The 25,140-nt window shown below is 38.1% G+C and overlaps 1 protein-coding gene and 1 long non-coding RNA gene across 5 annotated transcripts in view; one reads left to right on the forward strand and one right to left on the reverse strand.

Moving 5' to 3' along the window:
- The window catches only part of sntg1 (syntrophin, gamma 1), a 442,632-nt gene extending 419,829 nt beyond the window's left edge, over positions 1-22,803 (forward strand). For 3 of the 4 annotated variants that reach the window (XM_059980773.1, XM_059980783.1, XM_059980754.1), the window contains 4 exons: positions 5,013-5,165; positions 8,980-9,072; positions 19,479-19,589; positions 21,825-22,803. In XM_059980773.1, coding sequence (XP_059836756.1) covers positions 5,013-5,165; positions 8,980-9,072; positions 19,479-19,589; positions 21,825-21,959 — 492 coding nt within the window. In that variant the 3' untranslated portion in view covers positions 21,960-22,803. The remainder of the gene's footprint in view (positions 1-5,012; positions 5,166-8,979; positions 9,073-19,478; positions 19,590-21,824) is intronic. The other variant, XM_059980764.1, reaches the window with a different exon arrangement.
- Positions 1-25,140, reverse strand: part of LOC132399898 (uncharacterized) — a 105,954-nt gene that overhangs the window by 14,289 nt on the left and 66,525 nt on the right. The window lies entirely within an intron of this gene.

A 25,140-nucleotide genomic window follows, 5' to 3' on the forward strand; every position in this document is an offset into this window, starting at 1 on the left:
ACTACAGTCACAAAGATGGGGTCAAACACCGCATTTCCACAACTAGCTCACTAGTCCATGCCCGTGCACATGGATTGGACACAGAAAAGTTGGGCAGCGCAGAAGCTGAGTTTGCTAACATGGGAATGCTTGGCATTGTATGCAGGTCAAATAACCCTTGGGTTTCACCCCTCCACCTGGTCCATAAGACTTAAATTGAAATGAGCAAAATCAGCCCCCATTCACTCAACAATTTTCAATCAGTCTCTGAGGTGGTTTAATATTCAACTTTTGGTCTGCTAGTTGTTTCCACTAGTGTATTGTTTGCATGTGGTCCATTAATATTAGTGTCTTTCTGAGAACACTGATCAACATGTTCATTTCTTTCACATCCTTCTGCCAAGATCCTATCTGTTCGTCTCTATTTTGTTCTTGCTGTGTGACCATAATTCACTCCACTTGCCCCACAATAGAGCCCTGGACTGCATTCGTTTCATTAGTGAGTCATTGCAAGAGTTCCAACTGATTTTTCTTAATTTCAAGACCTCCCTTTCTTGACTGTATATCATAGATAGCAATTCCTCCTGTTGGTTTGTATTGAGTTGTGGTTATTCTGATCTTCGGTCTGTGTGGTCTCCCCATCTTTATTTTTATTGTTCTTCTTTAGCCTCAGAATCATGGAGATATTTTTGATTTCCAGTCTTTAACTGGAAGTTGATAAAAGACAGATTTTGAACCAAAACTGCATGATGTGGAAGGAAGATGGGCGATTTCTTCATTGCAATCATTCTGTTCAGCACTGGCATTCTGGCTGTCATGCTGGTGTAGCTTGTACAGATGTCTATGGAAGGTGGAGCTTTTATTCTTCTCTTGCATAACCTTTCCAGAGCTCTCATTGTTGCTGTTACGAGTTTCTTGAGTTACATTAAGTAAGATTCTCAGTCCCTCAAAGACATCTGCGTCCCCTTCCATGAGTGTAGCGTGATCATCTTTGGTCTGTGAAGCCACTACAGAAACTCTTTTCACCAGAATGAGCTTATTACGTACACTCAGACCTGTTATCAGCTCTACTTTCTTCTGTACAATCAGTAGCTGTGCCTTTAGGTGCTGCTGCTTGTGCTTGACATTTACTATTCAGCTCCCTTTTACTGGCATATTCTCTTCAGTCATTTCTAATTTCACTGGGTAAATCTTGTTCTTTACTTTGAAAGCCTTGTAATCATCCATGGATAATAGATTTACCTGGGCTCCGGTGTCAAGCTTGAATGGAATTACTGTTTCATTCACAGTCACTGGAAAGAACAATTTTGTTTTACCAATGCCAGCGGTTTGCAGAGAATCTACAAATATTTCCTTCATTTCCTCAGCAGATGTGTGCACCTTTCTCTTGGTAGCCTCAGCTCTGCAGCACTTTGCAAAAAGATTCTTTCCATAATTATTGCAGGATTTTCCATAACCAGGACACGTCTTTGGGATGTGCTTATCTCCACGTTTGCTGTCTCAGCCTACCTCCTAGCTTTGCTATTGCTTTGGGAAATGCCTTGTGCTCTGTCCCTCTACTTTCACACCACATACTGTTCTGTCTGCCCTGTGTAGCTCATGTGGCCTCTGCTGCCCGACACACGTTCACAGCCCTTTTCAGCATCAAATCATTTTCATGGAGTAATCTTTCACTGGGATTATCTGATTTCACAAACTATTTTGTCTCCAACTAGTGAGTCAAATCTACAAACTAACACTACTGTGTGTAAATATCAGCTAAGTATTGATTAAAGTTAACACTTGTGTTTCTGGTCACAGGAAAAGTAGTTTATAACTCTCAAATGTGACACTTTTACTTGGGACCAATTACTCCTCAAATTTTGTCATCAGAGTGTCTGATGTAAAGGATGTTTCATCAATTTCAAATCTGTTATAGATTTCCAAAGCATCTTCACCAATTACATGTAGAAAAATAAATGCATTCAATTTTTCAACAGCCCCCTCCCCCACTAGCCACTAAATATATATTGAATCACTATTATCAGTTACAGCAATGCCAGTAAACTGCATTGGTGTGGGAAGACTTACATTATCCAGTACATGAAGTTTTGGCCACGCACCAGAATTTGATGAACTTCTGGAACTCACTATGCTGTCTGGCCAGCAACTTCTCTGTGTTGGACTTTCTTACGCTCACGGTGTTCATTTACACTAAGTGTTTAGTCTTCACACTGATTTCTGACACAATATTATGTTTGTTCTCGATAAAGACAAGCTTAACATATTCTATTCTGAACACTGCTTACTTCACTCATTTCTGGTTCCTGGTGAACTGCTTGCATTGCCCACTGGGAAATGAAATTCTTTATTAAGTACACATATATTAATAATAATAATAATAATAATAATAATAATAATACACCACTTGGTCTACATCTTGGAATTCACAGCCGTCATACAACACATCAGTGAAAAATTATTTTGTGGGTGATTCCATCTCATGGCCTACTGTTAACATGTCACTACCTCCAGTTGAACACTGTCTCTTTCTGTGTTTACCCCTAGCTGTCAGTCTGTGATTTTGTATTGCCGTGTGCTCCTGCACCCACTCCGGCCCCTGTATTGCTGCCACCTGTGTCTCATTGTGCTCAACCTATCATCTGCCTCTCTGTTTATTGCTCAGTGTATTTCAGTCCTGTGTTTTCACCTGTTTGTTGCCAGATTGTGCCAATGAGTTTTCCTGAGCCTTTCCAGCATTTGTATCTGTACTTTGTCCATCTGAATATTGACTCTGCCTATTTCCCAATTGTGGTTTTTGGGTTTCTCTGCCTGAACTTGTCTTGTTCACCTATTCCTACCTCCTATTATGGCATTCAGGACTTGTGTTGACTTGTGTTGTATCTCATTTGTTTTTGTCCACCATAATTTCCATCAACACACTCTTAAGCCTTCTTACGATGGCCTTTTCTGTGTTTTGAAACAGGGTGCAAGACTTTAGTTGTAAATAGGTTTGAAGGTCAAATTTAATGTCAGAGAAATGTATACAATATACATCCTGAAATGCTTTTTCTTCACAAACATCCACGGAAACAGAAAAGTGCCCCAAAGAATGAATGTCAGTTAAATGCGAGAACCCCAAAGTCCCCCCTGCTCCCCTCCCTCCTGCACATAAGTGGCAGCAAGCAACGATCCCTCCCGTCCCTCCCCCAGCAAAAAAAAATGTGCGGGAAGGGTAAACTTGAATGTATTTCTGCAGATCACCTTAAACCAGCCCACCAAGACCTGAATGGTTCCACCATCATACCCCCTGCATCACGACATGACCACATGCATGTCAGCACACCCTTGGATAAGCCAGAGGTACCTGCTGTAACCCCAACCAAGGCACTCGGGATTTGAGCTGGGCACCTTGTATGATCTCTCGACAGTCTCACAATGCCAGGTTTGGTGATTTCTGGGGATCTGTGTAGAGTAATGTCATGGGTGACAGATGACCGAAATCATTCACAATTGAAGCTGTTCTACATAATTCACAAATACTGCCATTGAGTTGCGCTCAATTTAGCAGATGGTGCCTGACAAAATGATATCAGTATAAGGTGACTGCTTTTGGTTTGCTCATAATGGAAGTAAAGGGCTGCGACTATTGTTAAGCATATCAACCAACTCTCACAAGTTTTATTCACAAAATCCTATACCACCATCTCTGATGTAACTACAATATACTGCAATACTAACAAAAAAGCAATTTCACATTAAGTGTAATTTTTACAAGCCAAATGGAAAGCCTTGGTTCAGGGGCCTATGGATGAAAAAATGGCTCAGTAGTCAATACATCTAATCAAGAATTCATACTTTTTTTCTAGGTATTTAGTTTAAATCGCTAATGACTCTGTTAAGACACTAAATGAAAGTTGGCATAAGATCATAGAATTTTAAAACTATTTTTCAAACAATCCTTATCTCAAAATCAAATTCACAGATTATTGAATACACACCATTTTGTAAAAGGTAGAATATAAGCAGGAAATGTAAGATTGAGTCTGAAACATGTTATTTTGTTTTGATATCCACTGATGGAAATGAATACATTAAAATTGTTCTTCAACAATAAAGTGGTTACATCACCTACGATGGCTGATATTATTGTCCTTTATAAATTACTTGCTTTGTTATACGTTATATATTTAAGTTTCAAAGCCCATCTAAGCATGCCAACTGGATTATCAAGTTATAGTTCATTAAGAATAACTTGTTTATTGATCTGAGGGCTTTTAAGTGATAAAGATAAGGCATAATTATATGGTAACAAGTCAACTGCAAATGTGAGAATATAAGATCAATAAATAAAAGGGATAATGTTGTGTTGGGGATTAAAACCAAATCATTATGTAAGTAAAGCAGCATATAAAGTGGATTATGTGCCTAATACACTAATGGTTTCCCTTGAAAAAATGTTCTCTCACAGGGATCTTATTTAAGTAGCTTGTGCAAATGTCTTTTTGTTAAGAACACATGACATAACTTAAAAGTTATATCAGATAGTGAACTGCCTCCCTACAATTCTTGAAAATCTCATCACTACATACGCTTGAGATCCTTCTAATACCACACTACTAGATAATACATAATGAGGTGTATTCTGTCACCTATTATCACTGGATCATATGGTTCAGAGGAGTCTACTCAACTGGATATATTAGTGTAATGTTATTTTTGTTAACTAGCTGACCTGCCATTAAAGTTAGATTAATATTTCTGGACAAGAAAAATTGAAATATTCAGCCTCAGAGAAAATCTAATAAATGAAGAAGATAGACTATTTTTATGATGATAATTTCATGCAAAGATTTTAACTAGATTTTAGAAGGAATGGATAGTCTTCCATCAATACCTGGAAGTTGATTTACAAGCAAATTTGCTAACACAGCAATATTTGTATAAGAACACCTTTTAGTCATCTGCAGTGTACAATATACCATTAATGTGTGTGTTAGGTGAAAATATTTAAATAATGTATGCCAGATTACATAACTTTAGGTTTTCATCAGGACAGTGAGCTGTGGGATCGACGAAAGCACTGTTTTAGCATTCAGACAGAAAATGGAGAGGACCTTCTCTTCAGTGTGGAATTAGAATATGAACTCATTCTCTGGGAAAAGGCCTTTCAAACAGCAACATTCTTGGAGGTAGAACGAATACAGGTATGATGAATGTCAAGTTGTAGTTAAGTGAACATATGAATTGATATGCTTATGTAAACTTTGTTCTCTATTTAATATGTTGTCATCTTAGTGTTGTATCAATTCACCTGCACAAATATTGCTTTCACGTGGGCATTTTAACTTATTGAGAATACCCACTCTCACAATTGAAGCTGTTTTTCTTTACTCATGACTTCAGTTCAAAACATACTTCCCAGATTGCATTTAAGATATTCTGAAGTTATAAAAATGCTACACCAATGTCACTGCTGGTTCCCCTTACTGTCCCTTCGGGCAATCATAGTATTAAACCCTAACTCTAACTTTGCCCTCAATCCAATTGTTATCTTAGTTTAAGTCTTGTCCATGGAGACTAGGAAAGCCTGATGGCTTGGAAAACAGCCTTAAATTTCAAACATAAACAAATGCTAGATCTGTTGAAATGTAAAAGTAACCCTAACCTTAAATTTTAGGACTGATGTTTACATTAACATTTATGGCTCTGATATTGTTGCTTACTGTTCTATAGCTCATAGTTCTCAAGAAAATACTTTAAAATGTTTTTAATTCAAATCTGGATTGTTCGATCTAAATTTTAAATTTAAGAAATAATTAAATTCCAGTCTAATTTTCAGTCTCCAATATTATTTATCTTTGACTAATTTCTTGTCATAGTATTGGTACACAATCAAATTAAAATTGCAGATCTCCTTTTCATTTTCTCGTCGCCTTATGTTCTTCCCCTAATGTGAAAGTTAAAATTGGAAAATTAAGGTGTAATTTCTTTATTATAATGAAACAATTGGTCTAGAAAAAGATGTGTTTAGCCTCTGAACTGAGTTTTTCAAATTAGCAATCAGCAAAATGTCTCTAATATAATGGATAATCATTTGCATTATATTACTACAAAAAGTACTTAGAGTAACAATAATCACAAAACAACCAGATTGCTGCTAAAAACTTATCTTGTTCACTAATATCTTGGGCTTGAAATCTGCTCTGCTTATTGATTTGATCTGTATGTGACTTTGGACCTAATTGATTTACTGTTCACAGCCTCTTCTGTTTGAGGGGAATAAATGCCCTGAATGTCAGCAAAATTATTCCCCAAATAAAGAAAGAAACTAACATTTTGAGAGAGAGAGAGAATATATTATTTAATTAAGTTTTAGTTATAAGCTTTCGGTTTGTGCATAACTGTTTTCAGATTACTCAACATGCCTATCATACTTTAATCCCAAACTATCTAAAACTTCAAATATATGCATTGTCATTTTCATTTCAATGTATGTCATTTCTTTTTCCTGAGGTATATTTAGTGACAGTCTATTGACAGCAATCAATGACTTAGGTCCTTGTTCATTAAGCTTGTATTTAATGCCAACAAGTCAGTGTTTATTGAAGAGTGCTAAGAAAAATAAAGTTTATTTTTCAATTCCAGTGAATAAAATATGGTTTTTTTTCCCCTTCTAAATGCATTAGTGAGCAACTTCCATGGCATTTTTCTTCTTGGACTGATATCGAATTCACAAACATTCTCAATAGAATCCTGTTATGACAGAAGCGTCCAATAGCAATGTTCACTAGTATACCTCATTATAATCCAAGAATAAAATAGGAGAGTGTTAATTTTCCCAAGGAATTAAATCCATATTTGAGCAGAAAATGTTTATATGGAATGTCGAAAGAGCAGAAGCATGAAGCAAGCGGAATCATCCTGAAAAAGGTTAGGTCAGGTATACTGGGCCGAATGGCTGCTAGCTGCTCTGATTTTACTCTTTGATGTTCATCAATAGACTTCAAATGAACATGGAGTGAAAATTTTCATTTTATTTCAAACACAACAGGTCACTACAAACTGGAATGTGAAGAGTATTCATGCCGATAGTCTGGCTCACTTTCTCCCGTGAGAGATTAAACTAATTTTGCTAGGAGTAGTAACTCAATAAATGGGGAAAGATGTAGTACATATATTAAGGAGGTTTAATTGGTACTGAAGGTTAGGGAGCATGGAAGGGCATGTGAGCTTAGTTGCATTTATTTAATGCACGGAGCCTCACAGATGGGCTGATGAACATAGAGTGAGGATCAGTACATAGAATTTCAATATTATTGCAATTATAGAAATGTGGTTGTAGGAAGAGAGGACTGATCGCAAAGTGCTCTGTGGTATAGAAATCTTAGACGTGACAGAACAGAATGCAAAAGAGGAAGGTGGGTGAGGTTGCACTATTGCTTTGGGAAAACTTAACATCTACTTAGAAAAACCAGCCTCAACAGATTATTATATGAGGCTACATGGGGCCGACTTAGGAACAAAAGAGGGGTGATCACTTTGCTAAGGTTAAACTATATAGGCCATGCAATAGGAAAATTGGAGGAAGAGTTATGTAGGAAAACCACAGAAATATATTCACAGCAAAAGATTTATAACAGTGAGGGATTTTAACTTTCCCATATTGACTGGGATTTGCTTGGTGCTAAGATGCTCATAATTCTTCTCTTCAGGAATTTAAAGTTAGAGAGCACTCTGTCATTGCTACACATTTATATCATTACAGGGGCAAGTTCAGCAATCACCACAGTATATGGGCAATGATTGGTTTTGGAGAGGAGGTGTGAGAAGACTGAGCAACTGGCAGTAGATAAGAAGATGCACTTAGAACAAATGCTACAGATACACATTGTCCCCTCATCATCATCCCTCTCATGGTCAACCCCCACAATCAATAGGCTAGAAAAGTGCTTAAAGTGATCAGAAGGATTGTGATATACTGTTATAATCTAAAATAGTCTACTTGATGGGCTGCAGAAGCAAATAATAACTGACTTTGATAACTTTAAGAAAATGTCTGGATAAATTCTTGTGGGGGAACAATTTTATATACTATGGGGATTAAATGGGAGTATAGAACTATTGACTCAGCACTGTTTATTAAATGGCTTGCTTCTATGTTTTAAAATATTATAAATTCCATGGGAAGGAGGAATTAAAACAGTAACTTTCTTGATGCATAATAACCAGAGACGTAAAATAATATGTGCAAGCATTCCTAATCACAAATGGTTTGATGTACTTCAGCATGTTTGAAAGCAGGAGCAATAAATTAACCAAAAAAACTCTGTTCGAACTACTAAGTGACTATAAATTTTCACTAGTAATTAGCCTTTAGAATATCATATTTCTTTAAAGGAACTATTTGTGAAAATAAAGTGCAGAAATTTTAAAGAATACAAAATAAAATATTTAGAGTACTTTATGACATCGAGTTGCAGCACGTTTTTGTTTACTTCTCCATTGTTGCAATTCCATCCACTGCATTCAATTTTCTATTTCCTTAATATCATGAGCCATCAGAGATGACTATTAAGGTAGGTAAGAGAAAAGAACATATAAAGTCAACTGATTCCTTTAAATTGGTAAATCAGTTAAGGATAATTTAAGGAAACATGGTTATACTTTCTGATTGTAGTTAACAAAAGTATAATCAGAACTAAAGCTGATAAATCCTTTTCACACAGAATGATAAATGTTTGGAATGAATTTCCAGATAGACCAGTGGAAGCAAGTACCATAGATATATTTAAATATCATAGTGAAGGCACTTCAGGATGTTACTGAACAAATGAATTCAGAATAAGCATTGAGCTTTATCAATGACCATTGTAGGAGTATGTGGTTTGATCTGTTTAAATATTAATTACATTGTACTCTAAGGAGAAAAAATTATCATGAGTTTTTCCTGATAAATGTTTCAAGTTTTTGATCAGAAGGAGAATTATACATGTAATATTTTGTTTATTACTATTTCAGTGTAAGACTTATGCCTGTGTGTTGGAGAGTCACCTCCTGGGACTGACAATAGACTTCAATATGGGTTTTGTGTGCTTTGATGCTGCATCAAAGGTAAGATAAGTCCTAGTTTACCTTTTCATTAATGTTAGTTTAGTTTAAGATTATCAGAAAGTCCTTCCTACACAATATTCAGAATAGGAAGATTAATTGAATTTACAATGCTCTATCACAAAACTGTCAAAAAACATACTAAGAAAAAGCATATTTTAATTAGATTTCTTCTTAGAAAATCCTTAATGTGGTTACTGTACACAATCTAAATTTTTAATAAATGCCCTGTGGTGTAAAAACTATAATAAGTCTGTATTTAAAAATATATTTCTTTTGCTCAAGCTTATGTGATAGAAATTCATATTGCTTGTATTTAACTAAATGTTGCAAAGTCAATTGTAAATCACTGGCATGATAGTTAAAATAGAGGAAGTGTATCAATATTAAGAATAAATAGTTCTTGGAAATGTCTAGCATTTGATCATTCAAATTAATTTGAACATACATTAATTTCTATTCATACAAAATATAAATATACACTTATCTTTATGAATTTGTATAAATAATTCATTGTGCTAATAAGAATAATCAATCACCACTGATAGAAAGGCATCTTACAAACTCCTCCTTCTTTGCCCCTATATTTGGGAAATTGACTATTCCCAGCACAAAGAAGTAAGGGGAAGTCCCATGACCATCTTGGCCATTTAGTTTTCTACTCCACCTGCACTGTTTTGAGAGTTACATAAAGAGAAAGTAGCTTTAAATTATTATTCATTTATGGATCTGCTTCTTCCAATGACTGTTGTGAAGGAAGTAAGCCGCCTTCTTGGACCATTACAGCCCTTGTGGTGAAAGTGTAACAACCCCAGTGAAGGGTCCAAATTCCAAACAGTCTTGAGTTGAAAAATGTAAAATATTTTTACAGCTCCAGGCAGTTTCTATTTTGGAGATGAATTTGTAGGTGTTTTCTTATCTTTCTAGCTGGCAAGTATCGTTGGTTTGTGGGACATTGCTGAAAAGGCTTTGCCGAGTTGCCAGTGAAGTTGTGACTCCTTATAAGTGATACAAACTGCACATTGTAGCCCTGAGTAGTGAAGGAAATGAATGTTTAAGGGGATCAGTTGGTCTGCTTTGTCTATAATGCTATTGGAGCTTCACACATCTATAAATGGAATGTATTCCATTACAGTCTGGGAGTACTTTGAATGAAGACAGTTTAGACCTATAGGTGTAGACTTTAGTTAATGTGGTGTGTGCAGATATATTTGCAATGCAGATGGAATATGACCCTGATAATTTTGAGAGGGTGACCTTTGAAAAGACAGATAAAAGTAGGACAAAGTACACCAGGGACTCCTGATTGTGGCAGCACATGTAGATAATGTAGCAAAAAAAATGCTAAGTCTCTGATTTTTATATTTTTTGAATTTCTCAGAGTGGAAAATCCAGAAGAAAATTGCCACAGGGGCTTCCCGTGGTAATAGACTGCTAATTATTGAGGCAAACAGCTATATGTACCTATTTTATAAACTTATCAAAACTCTCACTGATGGTACACAAGTGGGCATTGAAGGCAGAAGCACTGGGTAATTTTACTTGCAATTGAATTAAATGCTGAATTTAATTGCACTGGGAATAAGATGCTGGTGTGTATTCATGGTTATAGTTAGTTAATGCAAATTTAGCATTAAGACAGTTATCTTTCCAATGAGTAAATTCACAAACCTATCTCAATTGTTAGTGAGAATGATAGTCAGTATATTTCTATAATGGATATGTAACATTTTATCTTATATATTGCAATATTTTTTATTTTTTTTAATTCTTTAGAGAAACAGCATGGTTACAGGCCCTTCCGGCCAATGAGCCCACACAACCCAGTTAGACCAAAGTGACCAATTCGCCTACTCACCCATACATCTTTGGAACCCAGAGCACCCCGGGGAAACCCACGCAGTCACAAGGAGAATGTACAAACTCCTTATAGACAGCAAGTAAGGTGAAAATAAATCCAAAGGGTTTCTACAGTTATATTCACAGCAAAAGTGCGGGATATAATTGGTCCCTTAGAGAATCAGAGTGGACAGCTATGTGTGGAGCCGAAAGAGATGGGGGAGATTTTGAACAATTTCTTTTCTTTGGTATTCACTAAGGAGAAGGATATTGAATTGTGTAAGGTAAGAGAAACAAGTAGGGAAGTTATGGAAACTATGACGATTAAAGAGGAGGAAGTACTGGCGCTTTTAAAGAATATAAAAGTGGATAAATCTCCGGGTCCTGACAAGATATTCCCTAGGACCTTGAGGGAAGTTAGTGTAGAAATAGCAGGGGCTGTGACAGAAATATTTCAAATGTCATTAGAAACGGAGATGGTGCCAGAGGATTGGCATATTGCTCATGTGGTTCCATTATTTAAAAAGGGTTCTAAGAGTAAACCTAGCAATTATTGGCCTGTCAGTTTGACATCATTGGTGGGTAAATTAATGGAAAGTATTCTTAGAGATGGTATATGTAATTATCTGGATAGACAGGCTCTGATTAGGAACAGTCAGCATGGATTTGTGCGTGGAAGGTCATGTTTGACAAATCTTATTGAATTTTTTGAAGAGGTTACGAGGAAAGTTGACGAGGGTAAAGCAGTGGATGTTGTCTATATGGACTTCAGTAAGGCCTTTGACAAGGTTCCGCGCAGAAGGTTAGTTAGGAAGATTCAATCGTTAGGTATTAATATTGAAGTAGTGAAATGGATTCAACAGTGGCTGGATGGGAGATGCCAGAGAGTAGTGGTGGATAACTGTTTGTCAGGTTGGAGGCCGATGACTAGTGGTGTGTCTCAGGGATCTGTACTGGGTCCAATGTTGTTTGTCATACACATTAATGATCTGGATAATGGGGTGGTAAATTGGATTAGTAAGTATGCAGATGATACTAAGGTAGGTGGCATTGTGGATAACGAAGTAGGTTTCCAAAGCTTGCAGAGAGATTTAGGCCAGTTAGAAGAGTGGGCTGAAAGATGGCAGATGGAGTTTAATGCTGATAAGTGTGAGGTGCTACATTTTGGTAGGAATAATCCAAATAGGAAATACATGGTAAATGGTAGGGCACTGAAGAATGCAGTAGAACAGAGTGATCTAGGAATAATGGTGCATAGTTCCCTGAAGGTGGAATCTCATGTGGATAGGGTGGTGAAGAAAGCTTTTGGTATTCTGGCCTTTATAAATCAGAGCATTGAGTATAGGAGTTGGGATGTAATGTTAAAGTTGTACAAGGCATTGGTAAGGCTGAATTTGGAGTATTGTGTACAATTCCAGTCACTGAATTATAGGAAAGATATCAACAAAATAGAGAGAGTACAGAGAAGATTTACTCGAATGTTACCTGGGTTTCAGCACCTAAGTTACAGGGGAAGGTTGAACAAGTTAGGTCTTTACTCTTTGGAGCATAGAAGGTTGAGGGGGGACTTGATAGAGGTACTTAAAATTATGAGGGGGATAGATAGAGTTGACGTGGATGGGCTTTTTCCATTGAGAGTAGGGGAGATTCAAACAAGAGACCATGAATTGAGAGGGGGCAAAAGTTTAAGGGTAACACGAGGGGGAATTTCTTTACTCAGAGAGTGGTAGCTGTGTGGAACAAGCTTCCAGTAGAAGTGGTAGAGGCAGGTTCGGTATTGTCATTTAAAGTAAAATTGGATAGGTATATGGACAGGAAAGGAATGGAGGGTTATGGGCTGAATGTGGGTTAGTGGGACTAGGTGAGAGTAAGTGTTCGGCGTGGACTAGAAAGGCCGAGATGGCCTGTTTCCATGCTGTAGTTGTTATATGGTTATATAGCAGTGGAAATTGAACACAGGTCGCTGGCAACTGTAAAATAATTTCTCAATAATGTGCTGCCCTTTTGATAGAGAGAAATAATATTGCAAAGTACAAACTTGGAGAAACATTAGTATGGATAAAGATTAAAAGGTAGGAAATAGGATGGCAATAAATTAGTTATTTTCAGTGTTGTTATTGGAGCGTGACAGGGGTCACTTCTGTACCTCAGGGATTCCCTGATCATATTCATGATAAATGAAAGCAGGGCTTTAAATATTCAAATCTGAATATGTTACAAACCTAGCAAAAAATAGTGACACGTGAGAAGGATGCAAACAGTTAAAAATGAAAAAGGGAATGATGTGAAGAGTATATTAGTATATAGAACACTACAGCATAGAAAACAAGCCATTCGGCCCTTCTAGTCTGTGCTGAAACTTTATTCCACTAGTCCCATTGACCTGCACCCAGTCCATGACCCTCCAGATCTCTCCCATGTATCTATCCAATTTATTCTCAAAACATAAGTGAGCCTTGTTCCACACTCCCACCACTGAGTGAAGAAGTTCCCCCTAATGTTCCTCCTGAACCTTTCCCCTTTCACCCTAAAACCACATCCTCTTGTATTTATCTCTCCTAATCTAAGTGAAAAGAGTTTACTCGCATTTACTTTGTCTATACCCTTATAATTTTGTAAACCTCTATCAAATCCCCCCTCATTCTTCTATGCTCCAAGGAATAAAATCCAAACTTGTTCAATCTTTCTCTGTAACTCAACTCCTGAAGATCCGGCAACACTTTAGTAAACTATTTAAGAACTTTTTAAAAGCTATTTATTAATGCTTTTTGGGAGGGTGATTTTAGATGCATATCATATTATACTGAGTTAAATATTGTATGTAATTAGTTTTGCTACAATAAGTGTATGGGACACTGGAAAAATGTTGAATTTCCCCTTGGGGATGAATAAAGTATCTATCCATCTACATCCTAGTAAATCTTCTCTACACTCTTTCAATCTTACTGATATCCTTCTTATAGTTAGGTGACCAGAACTGTACACAATACTCCAAATTTAGCCTCACCAATTTCTTATACAACCTCACCATAACATCCCAACTCCTATGCTCAATACTTTGATTCATGAATGCCAGGATGCCAAAAGCCTTCTTTACAACCCTGTCTACCTGTGACGCCACTTTCAGGGAATTATGTATCTGAACTCCCAGATCCCTTTGTTCCTCTGCACTCCTCAGTGCCCTACCATTTACTGTGTATGTCCTACCTTGATTTGTCCTTCCAAAATGCAACACCTCACACTTGTCTGCATTAAATTCCATCTGCCATTTTCTGGTGCATTTTTGCAGTTTATCCAGATCCCTCTGCAAGCTTTGAAAGCCTTCCTTGCTGTCCACAACACCTCCAATTTTAGTGTCATCAGCAAACTTGCTGATCCAATTTACCACAAAATCATCTAGCTCATTGATATAGACAACAAACAACAATAGTCCCAGCGCAGATCCCTCAGGCCCAGCACTAGTCACAGGCCTCCAGTCTGGGAAGCAATCATCTACTACCACTCCCAAGCACCTCCTCCTCTTTAATCTATACCTTCCATGACACATCTACTACCACTCTCTGCCTTCTCCCACACAGCCAATTTCAAATCCAGTTTACAACCTCTCCATGGATACCTAGTGTCTCAATCTTCTGAACTAACCTCCCATGTGGGACCTTGTCAAAGGCCTTACTAAATCCTTTCCTTCATCTACTTTCTTGGTAGTTTCCTCAAAAAACTCTACAAGATTCATTAAACACAGTCTACCATGCACAAATATATGCTATACCAGTTTCTTGAGTAAATGCTGATGCAAAAGAAACTGTTTAAGATCTCCCCCATCTCATGAGGCTCCACACATAGACGACCACTCTGATCTTCTAGAGGACCAATTTTGTCCCTTACTATCCTTTTACCCTTCGTATACTTGTAGAAACCCTACGGGTTTGCTTTCACGTTATCTGCCATGTCTTCTTTTTGCCTTCTTTATTTCCTTCTTTAGTATTTTCTTACATTTTCTATAACCTTCAAGTGCCTCATTTGTTCCTTGTTGCCTCTACCTGCCATACACCTCCCTGTTTTTCTTAACCAGATCGCCAATATCCTTTGAAAACTAAGGTTCCCTTTGCCTGTAAACTTTGCCTTTAATCCCGGCAGGAATATGCAAACTCTTTTTTTTTGTGTGAGCCATACTCTGCCAGAGCCTTGGAGACCACTTGTTTTTTCAAGTGGTTGTCTTGGAGGAAAGAATCTGAGTGGTCCCCCACGTCCTTCTCACAGCACTTTTTTTTAAAAACGAGGCCGAGTTGCGAGCTCGGCACTCAACCCGGCACAGATAGAAAGCATGTCCGGGAACAGGCCGACTGGATTCGAACTCGGGAACCTTCGCTCCGGAGTCCAGCGCTGATGTCACTGCACCACCAGCCGGTAAACTCTGCAAACTCTCCATGTTTTGCCTTTGAGGGCCTTCCACTTACTGAACACATCCTTGCGAGAAAACAATTTATCCCAATCCACTCTTCCTAGATCCTTTCTCAGTTCCACAAAATTGGCCCCTCTCTAATTTAGAACCTCAACTCGAGGACCAAACCTATCCTTATCCATAATTAACTTGAAACTAATGACATTATGGTCACTGGACCCAAAATGTTCGCCTACACGTATTTCTGTCACCTGACCTGTCTGGTTCCCTAATAGGAGATCAAGTATTGCATCCTCTCTCGTAGGTACCTCTGTATATTGAATTAGAAAACTTTCCTGAGCACATTTGACAAACTCCAAGCCATCTAGCCCTTTCACAGTGTGGGAGACCCAGTCAATATGTGGAAAGCTAAAATCCCCGACTATTACAACTTTCTGTTTCTTACATTGGTCTGCTATCTCTCTACAGATTTGCTCCTCCAATTCTCTCTGACCGTTGGGCGGTCTATAATATAACCCTGTTAGTGTGGTCACACCTTCCCCGTTCCTCAGCCCATCCATATGGCCTCTGTAGACAAGCCCTCCAGGCTATCCTGTCTACACACAGCTGAGATACTTCCCAGACTAGTTATGCCACTCCTCCCCCTTAATCACCTCTGAAACAATAGAACCCTGGACCATTAAACTGCCAGTCCTGCCCCTCCTACAACCAACTCTCACTCATAGCAATAATGTTGTAATCCCACGTGCCAATCCATGCCCTAAACTCATCTGCCTTACCTACAATACTCCTAGCATTGAAATAAATGCACCCAAGAACATTTCTATCATGTACAAACCTTTGAGTTCTGTCTGTACATGCAGTCCTCGCATGACCTTTATCCTCCTCCACCTCACTATCTGCTCTAACAGTCTGGTTCCCCTCCCCCTGTAAATCTAGTTTAAACTCCCTGGAGCAACACTAGCAAATTTACCCACAAGGATGTTAGACCCCTCCAGTTCAGGTGCAAACACTCCTACCTTCCCTGGAAAAAGCCCATTGTCCAGAAACATGAAGCCCTCCCTCCTGCACCATCTCCTTAGCCACGTATTTAGCTGCATTATCTTCCTATTTCTAGCCTCACTAGCACATGGCATGGGTAGCAATCCTGAGTTTGCAACCCTGGTGGTCCTGTCCTTCAACTTTGTACCTAACTTTCTAAACTCTCTTTGTAGGACCTCCTCCTCCTTCCTATCCACCTCATTGGTCCCTACATGGACCACGACATCTGGCTGCTCACCCTCCCTCCCGAGAAAACCCAGAATTTGATCCGCGATATCGCGGACCCTGGCACTAGGGAGGCAACAGACCATCCGGCATTCTTGGTCTCACTCACAGAGCCTCTTATCTGTGCCCCCAACTATCGAATCCCCTGTCACTACTGCTCTCCTCTTTCCCCACCTTCCCTTCTGAGCTGAGGATCCAGTCTCGGTGCCAGAGATGCTACACTACAACTTGTCCCTGGTAGGTTGTCCCCACCAACAGTATCCAAAACAGTATACTTACTGTTGATGGGAATGGCCACATGGGTGCTCTGCTCTTTCTGTCTATTCCACTTCCCTCTCCTGACAGTCACCGAGCTACTTGCCTCCTGACTTTTAGGGGTGACCGTCTCCCTGAAACTCCTGTCTATTTCTGCCTCTGTCTCGCGAATGATCCGAAGTTCATCCAGCTCCAGCTCCTGTTCCCTAACTTGGTTTGTCCTGAGCTGCAGCTGGATGCACCCTTTACAGGTGTAGTCATCAGGGACAATGGTGCTGTCCCTGACTTCCCACATACTGCATACAGAGCACTCGACTGCCCTAACTACTGCCTCCATTACCTACTCTTAAGTTAATTAAATTAATTAAAGGAACTTACCCAATCTTACCTCACTGGGAACAAGCTTGTCCTCAGCTTCGGCTTGCCAAAGCCTGTCGAGTCAAAACTCCACTCCTACCCTGAGCCTCTCACACACCAGCCGCTCCGCTTCAGTTACCCCTTCTTTTATTTGTCCCTGACAGTTATCTCGAGTACTCACTCCCTCTAATCAACATTCTGTTTAACCCTTCAGTTGCCCTCCACATTCCTTTTAAAGCACACTCACCTCAGCTCCTCAGCTGCTTCCCAGCACTCAGCGCTCAGCCGAGCCCTGTGCTCCTCCTCCTGCTGCGATGGTCCCACTGTCACACTGTTCCGTGTCCCCGCTCCGCGCTCTTTTTAAAGCACACTCACCTCAGCTCCTCAGCTGCTTTCCAGCGCTCAGCCGAGCCCCTTGCTCCTCCTCCTGCTGCGATGGTCCCACTATCACACTGTATTAATATGTATTTTGATGAAGGCAAGAAACAGATATTATAAATAATGAAGAAACATCAGTGTAGAGAGGGTCATAAGATGCTGAAAATAAATATGTAAGTTCACCAAGCAATTAGGTTGGAAAATGCTGTTTTGACCTTTATTACGAGAGGACTGGAGGAGAGAAGCATCTTTTTGAGATTCGTAACAGCATAGATTCATTAGATTACTTCTGGGATGAGAGAACAATGGCCACTTTCGCTGGAGTAAAGAAGAATGAATGGTGTTCTCATTAATACAGAAAAGATTATGAATGGTGTTGACAGGGTAGATGCTGAGTCCCTGTTTCCACAATCTGAAAAATTGACTAGCGGTCTCATGAGACAATATCTTGTCTCAGCCATTTAGAGCAGAGATGAGGAGATGAGGGTTGGATATTTTTGAAAACTTCTCTCAGAGAATGTTAAAAGTTCTGACTGTGCATATTTAAAACATTAATCAATACATTTTTAGATAATTGGGTTACAAGGGAGGTTATAGGGATTTGGCAGAGAGATCGATGAGACCAAAGGTCAGCCACCATCTGAATGAATGGTGGAGCAGACTGGAGTTCCATCAAGCCTTACCTCTGTCTCTATTTTATGTGTTCTGTTCTTCCATCCAACAGATCATGAGGTAGAGAGAAAGAACTTGCATTCTCATCATTTTTTTATATTCTGCAAGTATACTGTGTAGCTACTGCAGCATTCAACTGAATATGGAGCTACAGCCGCTCTTACCAATTTGCCAACTAGCCGGCTTAAACTGGAAACATCCACCAACTAAGAAATAAAAGACTGCAATTTGTTTATGGGACAAGGCATTCTGTGGAGCTCCTAACCCTTAAATAGTATATAGGCCTCTTCACTTGAACAATCATGTGCATCCACAATGGAATGTTCCCCGAAAATGACAACTCCCTCCATATCCCACTTGGCAAATCACATTCAAATACACACAAAGGGGGTCAAACAACAGAGCTTGATCATAGAATCCTTGAGGCAGAGTAATGATAATTCAAGCTAGACTTGTCAGCACAAAGGATAACTAAATCTGTGCTAATTATTGGACAGATCATTCCACAGTTATGAAGTACATATGAAAAGTGAATAAATACACATTTATATACATTAGGAAAATGTATTTTTTTGTATTTGCATACTGCTTCTTTCTAGTGATAGAGTTGTCACCATATAAATTCTGAGGAATTCTGGAATCACTTCATCCTTAATTAAATACAATTAACCATCAACATTGTTTTCCTTCCAATGGGATCGTTTATAATTAATTTGCCAGTGTATCCTGTCATTGAGACTGAAAATATCTGCCCTCTCATAGCCCAGTGTGAAGCAGACAGGACAATTAATGAAGTATGAAGCAAATCCATAAAAGAAAATTATGAATGAAAAGTGTTACTTGGCACTGTTGTCCTGGACAGAGAACTCAGTTAATGAAAAATTCCACTGTGCAGCATTGAATACAGATCAGTAGGTCAGTAACTTAACTTGTCAAATCAAAGTTTGAGAGACGAATAGAGAAGATATTAATACTGATTTTGCTCCACTGTCCTGCCTCTGAAACTAAATCCTGCCGAAGGGTCTTGGCCTGAAACATCGACTGTACTTTTTCCATAGATGCTGCCTGGCCTGCTGAGTTCATCCAGCATTTTATGTATTCTTTGTAATATATTGCATTTTGATTGAAGGTTGCTTGTTCTGGTGCACAAAATTAGGATGTGTTATGAGAAAGGATATTAACACACAGTCTCCCAACAACTTCTTTGCCATTGACCATATTTCACAATGCACTTTTGCAGGCTGTTCTCTGGAGATACAAATTTTCACAACTGAAAGGTTCTTCAGATGATGGCAAGAGCAAGATTAAATTTTTATTCCAGAGCCTCGACACTAAGCAAATTGAAGCAAAGGTAATGTAGTCTGAGTATGGATAGACAAATTCATGTTTACAATATATAAAAGTAATTATGGTACATTTGCATTTTTTTACGGGACTGGAACATATCCATGAATTTGAAAGTGAGAATAATTCTTCTCTTCACTCAACAGATTAATTTAAGAGGTTAACATAAGAGGTGAGTCAATAAACTCTCCCATGGGAGCATTCACCTGAAGAACACGTTATTCAATTAGTTATTTAGTCCTTTTACAGAGAAGTGATTCCTGTGCCTGGAGAATAGGCCATTGAGTTCCCCAAGGACAATGTAACACAGATTTCCCCCATGCATTATTAATCTAAAATCTGTTCACACTGACTTCCAGAAAACAGACTGCTGACATGTGATATAAAGTGAAGAAAGTAGGTGTGGTAAGCATGGGAAATGTATTGGAAAAGGCACATCACTTAATGCATAGCTTTTGACCCATGTGTACATGGAAAACAGCTTTCAGTTTGGGATTTGACCAAGAAAGAAGAATACATGTGAAATTCCATTAAACTTTGTTTGTGATAAGAACTGACCCTGCGTATCTTTACTGGACCGAGCTGATCTTATCATAAGGGAAGTAGTAGTTAAACTCAAAGCTAATTCATACCATTCTTAACTACAACCAGGTAGACAAAGAAACCTTTACAACAATAATGCTAAAAATGTTAATTATACCTCTTTCTTTATATTAAGAGATTGCTCAATTGGGAATTCTGTTTGGGATCTCAATGGGTGAGCAATATGTGGGGGAAGGACATATTCAATTTCAATGTGTGGTGGAGTTTCGAGTGAATGGTGAATGCGGGGAACTGAGGTGGGGAAATTTGAAAGCTGAACCCGAAAGAGAAATCACTGACATTGCCAACCATGCGGGAGACAAACAGTTGATTGACATCTTTTATAAACCTAACGATTCTCGTGGCTATCTAGACTCTACCTCTTCTAACCTTTTCTCCTGTAAAAATGCTATTTCCTTTTTTACCGTTCCTTCATCCATACCACATGAGGCTTCCCTTCCAGGATATGAAAGATGTCCTCCTTCAGAAAAGACAGGGTTTCCCTTCCTCCACCATTGGTACTGCACTCACTAGCATCTCCTCCGTTCCCAGGAGATCCATACTCACCCCATCTTCCCTCCAGCTTAACAGTGATAGAGTTGCCCTTGTCCTCATCTACCACCCCATGAGCTCCCCTCATCCAGCATATTCTGTCTGGGTAGCCTCCAACCTGATGGCATGAATATACAGTAGATTTCTCCTTCTGGGAAAAAAAAATCCCTACCCCTTTCCTCCTCTTCTATTTCCCACTCTGGCCACTTACCTCTTCTCACTTGCCTGTCACCTCCCCCTGGTGCCCCTGTTCCTTCATTTTCTCCTGTGGTCATTCTCCTCTTCTATTAGATGCCTTTCTCTCCAGCCCCTTACCTTTCCCATTCCCATCACCTATCACCTTCTGGCTATTCTTCCCCTTCCACCACTTTTTATTCTGGCATCTTCCCCCTTCCTTTCCAGTCCTGAAGAAGGGTCTCAGCCCGAAACATCAACTATTTGTTCATTTCCATGGGTACTGTCTGACCAGCTGAATTGCTTCAGCATCTTGTGTGTGCTGCTTTGGATTTCCAACATCTGCAGAATTTCTCGTGTTTGCAAACAGATTCACTGGAGTTGTGCGTGCAGAAGAAGGGGATGGATTATGTTAAGCGGACAGTGGCAATGATTGTAATATACAGTATAAAGGAGGAAATAGGCAGTATTTGACAAGGTGGGGATTTGAGGACAAAAGCTTAATTTAAGGTCTGTGCCATGCCTCACTGACCTACTATCCCTACAACCTCAAATTTAAAGTCTAAATCTGATAATGAATTCATACCGTCGGTCCCAATCCCTCCCATGCTCTGGAATTCATGTGTACGGTCGAATGTCAAATTGAACTTGAACTTTATAGATCTCTCATTGATTTCTTTTAATCATTCTAAAGGCACACCTCAAAGCCCAACTCTTGCCAAGCTATTAGTAACCGTCTAATATCTCTGCTCAGAAACTCGAGGATCGTTAGCAGTGCAAGTAGCTGAATCCTAGACTTGATTTTAACTGCTTACCTATCCAGTTTCTGACTGGGATATAGAGTTTAAATTAATCATTTCTATTTCTACTTTTAGTTGTTTTGGCTCTGTGCTGCATTTGAATAATTATAAATCCTTTCTGTATTTTTTTGAAGCAGGAGCTGGAATTTTCCAACCTTTTTGCTGTACTGCATTGCATACATTCCTTCCTCGCTGCCAAAGTTGCTTGCATGGACCCTCTCTATGTTGGAAGTCAGTCAGTTGCTGGGAAGACCAAGTACAATAACTGATGGATGCCCGTCTTTCCATCCAATTTGGAAGAGTCACTGCTGTTGAAGATAAATATTTAACACTCTTCAGCCATGTGAAATTTTAAATAAGGCTCCAGTTCAAGAGAAAGTTTGCCAGTTACAATTGCTCTCCTATTCCCCAAGTTGTAAACTATTACTGAATAAGATGAACTGAAATTGCCAGAAGCTGCAGCCGCTAAATGAATTGAACTGAAATCTCAAGGGAGTACAAGTATGATGGTTTTTCCCACTTTATTACTGAACTCAATCTTCCTCACAGATTGTCACAGCATACTTCTTGAATGGTGGGAGTCATTGAAGCAATCTACATACACAGGTTTCTTATTGGACATACTCTGCAACTAAACGTACTTCTGTAGTTCCAAAGATGGAAAATTTTATCAATTTACAAGAAGTTTAATGTAATAGATGAGGTTTATGCAAGATATTAATGACAGGAATATGATAAATGGAAATTAAGGATTCAAATGAGGAAAAGTAGATCATTTTTATGTAAAATAATTTTTGTAGTGAAAATGCACTTATTTTTACAATACGCCCTGAGTGTTTTCTGTTACCATGTTAAGTCTCTGAAATATTGAAATCTGAATTTGTGATCAACATAATCAGAGTTTATTCAATGTTGTAGATAAAATAACGATAATTTAATCTTCTGTGAACCGTTGTCAAAAGCTGCTAAGATCTAGCTAACATTTCTCTATCATGACCAGCATTACCTAAACTATAGACTAATTTGAATTGATTAAGTAAATATACCTGTTCCACTGCATATTTAATTGTACATTTTGAAGTACGAACATTCTGATAAAAACAGCTAGTGAAATTTTAACAAAATGTGAGCTTGTTTTTTAAACTCGTAATAATCTTAATAACTAAGGATTAAAAGAACCACACAAGTCTTGCAAGTGAATGTAATGAAATAATTTGAAGAGGAAATTGCATGAACTAATTAATTTTTGTTGAATTACAAAACAAATCTCTTTTGCAGAAGAATGCCACGGAGTGAGAGAGAGAGAGAGAGAGTGAGAGAGAGAGAGAGAGAGAGAGAGAGAGGTTTGTAATGTTGAGACCATGGTGGTGGCAATATAAACACAACGTAATGAAATTCCAGGATATAAGAGGATATTATGCTTTTTTGCACATGATCTGTTTATCCTTTAAGTATTTTAGAATCTATTTAACAATACCTTATACAAGATGAGCTGTTTTCACCATGTGTTTTGCATTTTACAAAAATCGTCCATATACAATATCCCAATTCCAGGCTTGGAAAGTTTGCTTTATGTTGTACTAACAGGGATTATTTTTAATTTCTCTGCATCATTTACTCTTTTAGTATTTGTTGCTTCTTTGAATTATTTATTTGTGTGCCCCTTTTGTTCTGTTGCTATCAGCATTTAATCTATTGAATGCCTACTTTATTTCTGTTTAAGGGGATCATTGAAATCATCTGGTATTTCCTGGGATTCACTAACTATAGTATTTTCCATATTGTTTTCAAAATCTCAGTCAAATTTTGAGGTAGTTAAACATGAAGTCTAAATTTTACAAACTTGATTTTAAAATAACTTTATCAAAAGAATTTTGTAGATTTCTACCACTCAAGAACGAGAAGCAATTTACATTATTATGAAATATTTGGGTAAAATAAGTTACTGGTTATCAACCTATGGATTTCTTCCTTCAGTCCACAAATGCAATTTCTCTTCACTTCAGTTCAAAAGTTCCTGTGGCATACAACCGGTCAAGAGCTTCCATGATAAGGTTTAAGTTGAACATCCTCCTGTTTTGTCCAAATTCAGCTTATTACCAATATGTCATAGAATCCACTTATTTTAAAACTATTTGCTGTTGTTTTGTGAAAAGTCAGCAACATTCTCACTGTTTCCTTGACAGCCATGCTAAATCTAATTTATCTGTTGAGCTTTCAATGACACTGAGCTAATCTGACAAACTATTAGCAATGTGTGAGGTCATTATACTTGGTATTTTACTTGCTGTTTCAGTGGCCTAAAATGCTGATGATACATTTATAACAAGGTAAATCTAAAATACTCTAATTCTAAAATCATTTACACTTTTCATTCGCACATTCAATTACACATTTATGCTTTACTGTTTGACGTGGTTAGAAGAGGCAGATTGTTTTCTGCTGAATGGGATCAGACCTTGGACAAATTTCTATTTCATTGACTCCGAACAAATCATTTCTGATCGTCTGACTTCATTTCACCTCACTCCTTAGTAGAGTGAATGCATATAGAGATGGCCTTTGACGTGTTCTTTTCAGTTTGCAGTAAAGTATAAATTTAAAAAAAAACTGTTTACAGGTTGGTTTTTATGCAGAGAATTTTATATATATATGTGCTTAAAATAATTACCATTTTCTTTTAAATATTTTTACCATCTATTTTGCCAATTTGCTCTCTCATAATTGCCATCTTTTATTTGGCTTGCGTATATTTTCACTTGTGTACTACTTCCAAAAATGATTCCATTTTAAATGTTCCTTTTGAGACTTCCTAACTATGTATGTGCTTTATTATATGAAAGCAAAGGGTCAAGTAAGTGGTTCACCTACCCACATTTCAGAGTTAAAGGGCAATAAATGTTGGCCTTGCTGCTGACACGAAGATCTCATAACAATAAATAGAAAGGTTTTTCATCTAGAGATCTTTGATGCCAAATTTATTGGGGATTTTCAAACTATAAATCTGTGGATAATGCTTTTGATTTCCCACATTATACAGTATATCACAAAAATATCATATCTTTGTGATGAAATGTGATTGCAACCACTTCTGAGTTCAATTACACCAGAACAGAAACTAGCACCCGAACAGAGGAGAAAATGGACGATCTAAGTTACAATCTTAGGTTCATCTTGTTTGTGAAAGAAAAACTATTCTTTACAGCTTCTTCAAATTACTTTTTTGTTAGATTAATTGATAAGATCCCATGATCTCCCAGCATGCCAGGTAGAAATTCATCTATTTTTTGCTGGTCATTCTAAAATTGAATCCATGATTCCTGAAGGAGCTACTGACAATATGTAGGCAGCATTTGGCTGAAATGTCTCTGGTAAAAAAAAATGTAAAGGCATAGGTTAAAGGTGAGGGGAAGATTGTAAAGAAGATTTGAGGGCATTTTTAAATACAGA

The sequence above is a fragment of the Hypanus sabinus genome, chromosome 1 (genome assembly GCF_030144855.1).
Source record: "Hypanus sabinus isolate sHypSab1 chromosome 1, sHypSab1.hap1, whole genome shotgun sequence".
Classification (NCBI taxonomy): domain Eukaryota; kingdom Metazoa; phylum Chordata; class Chondrichthyes; order Myliobatiformes; family Dasyatidae; genus Hypanus; species Hypanus sabinus.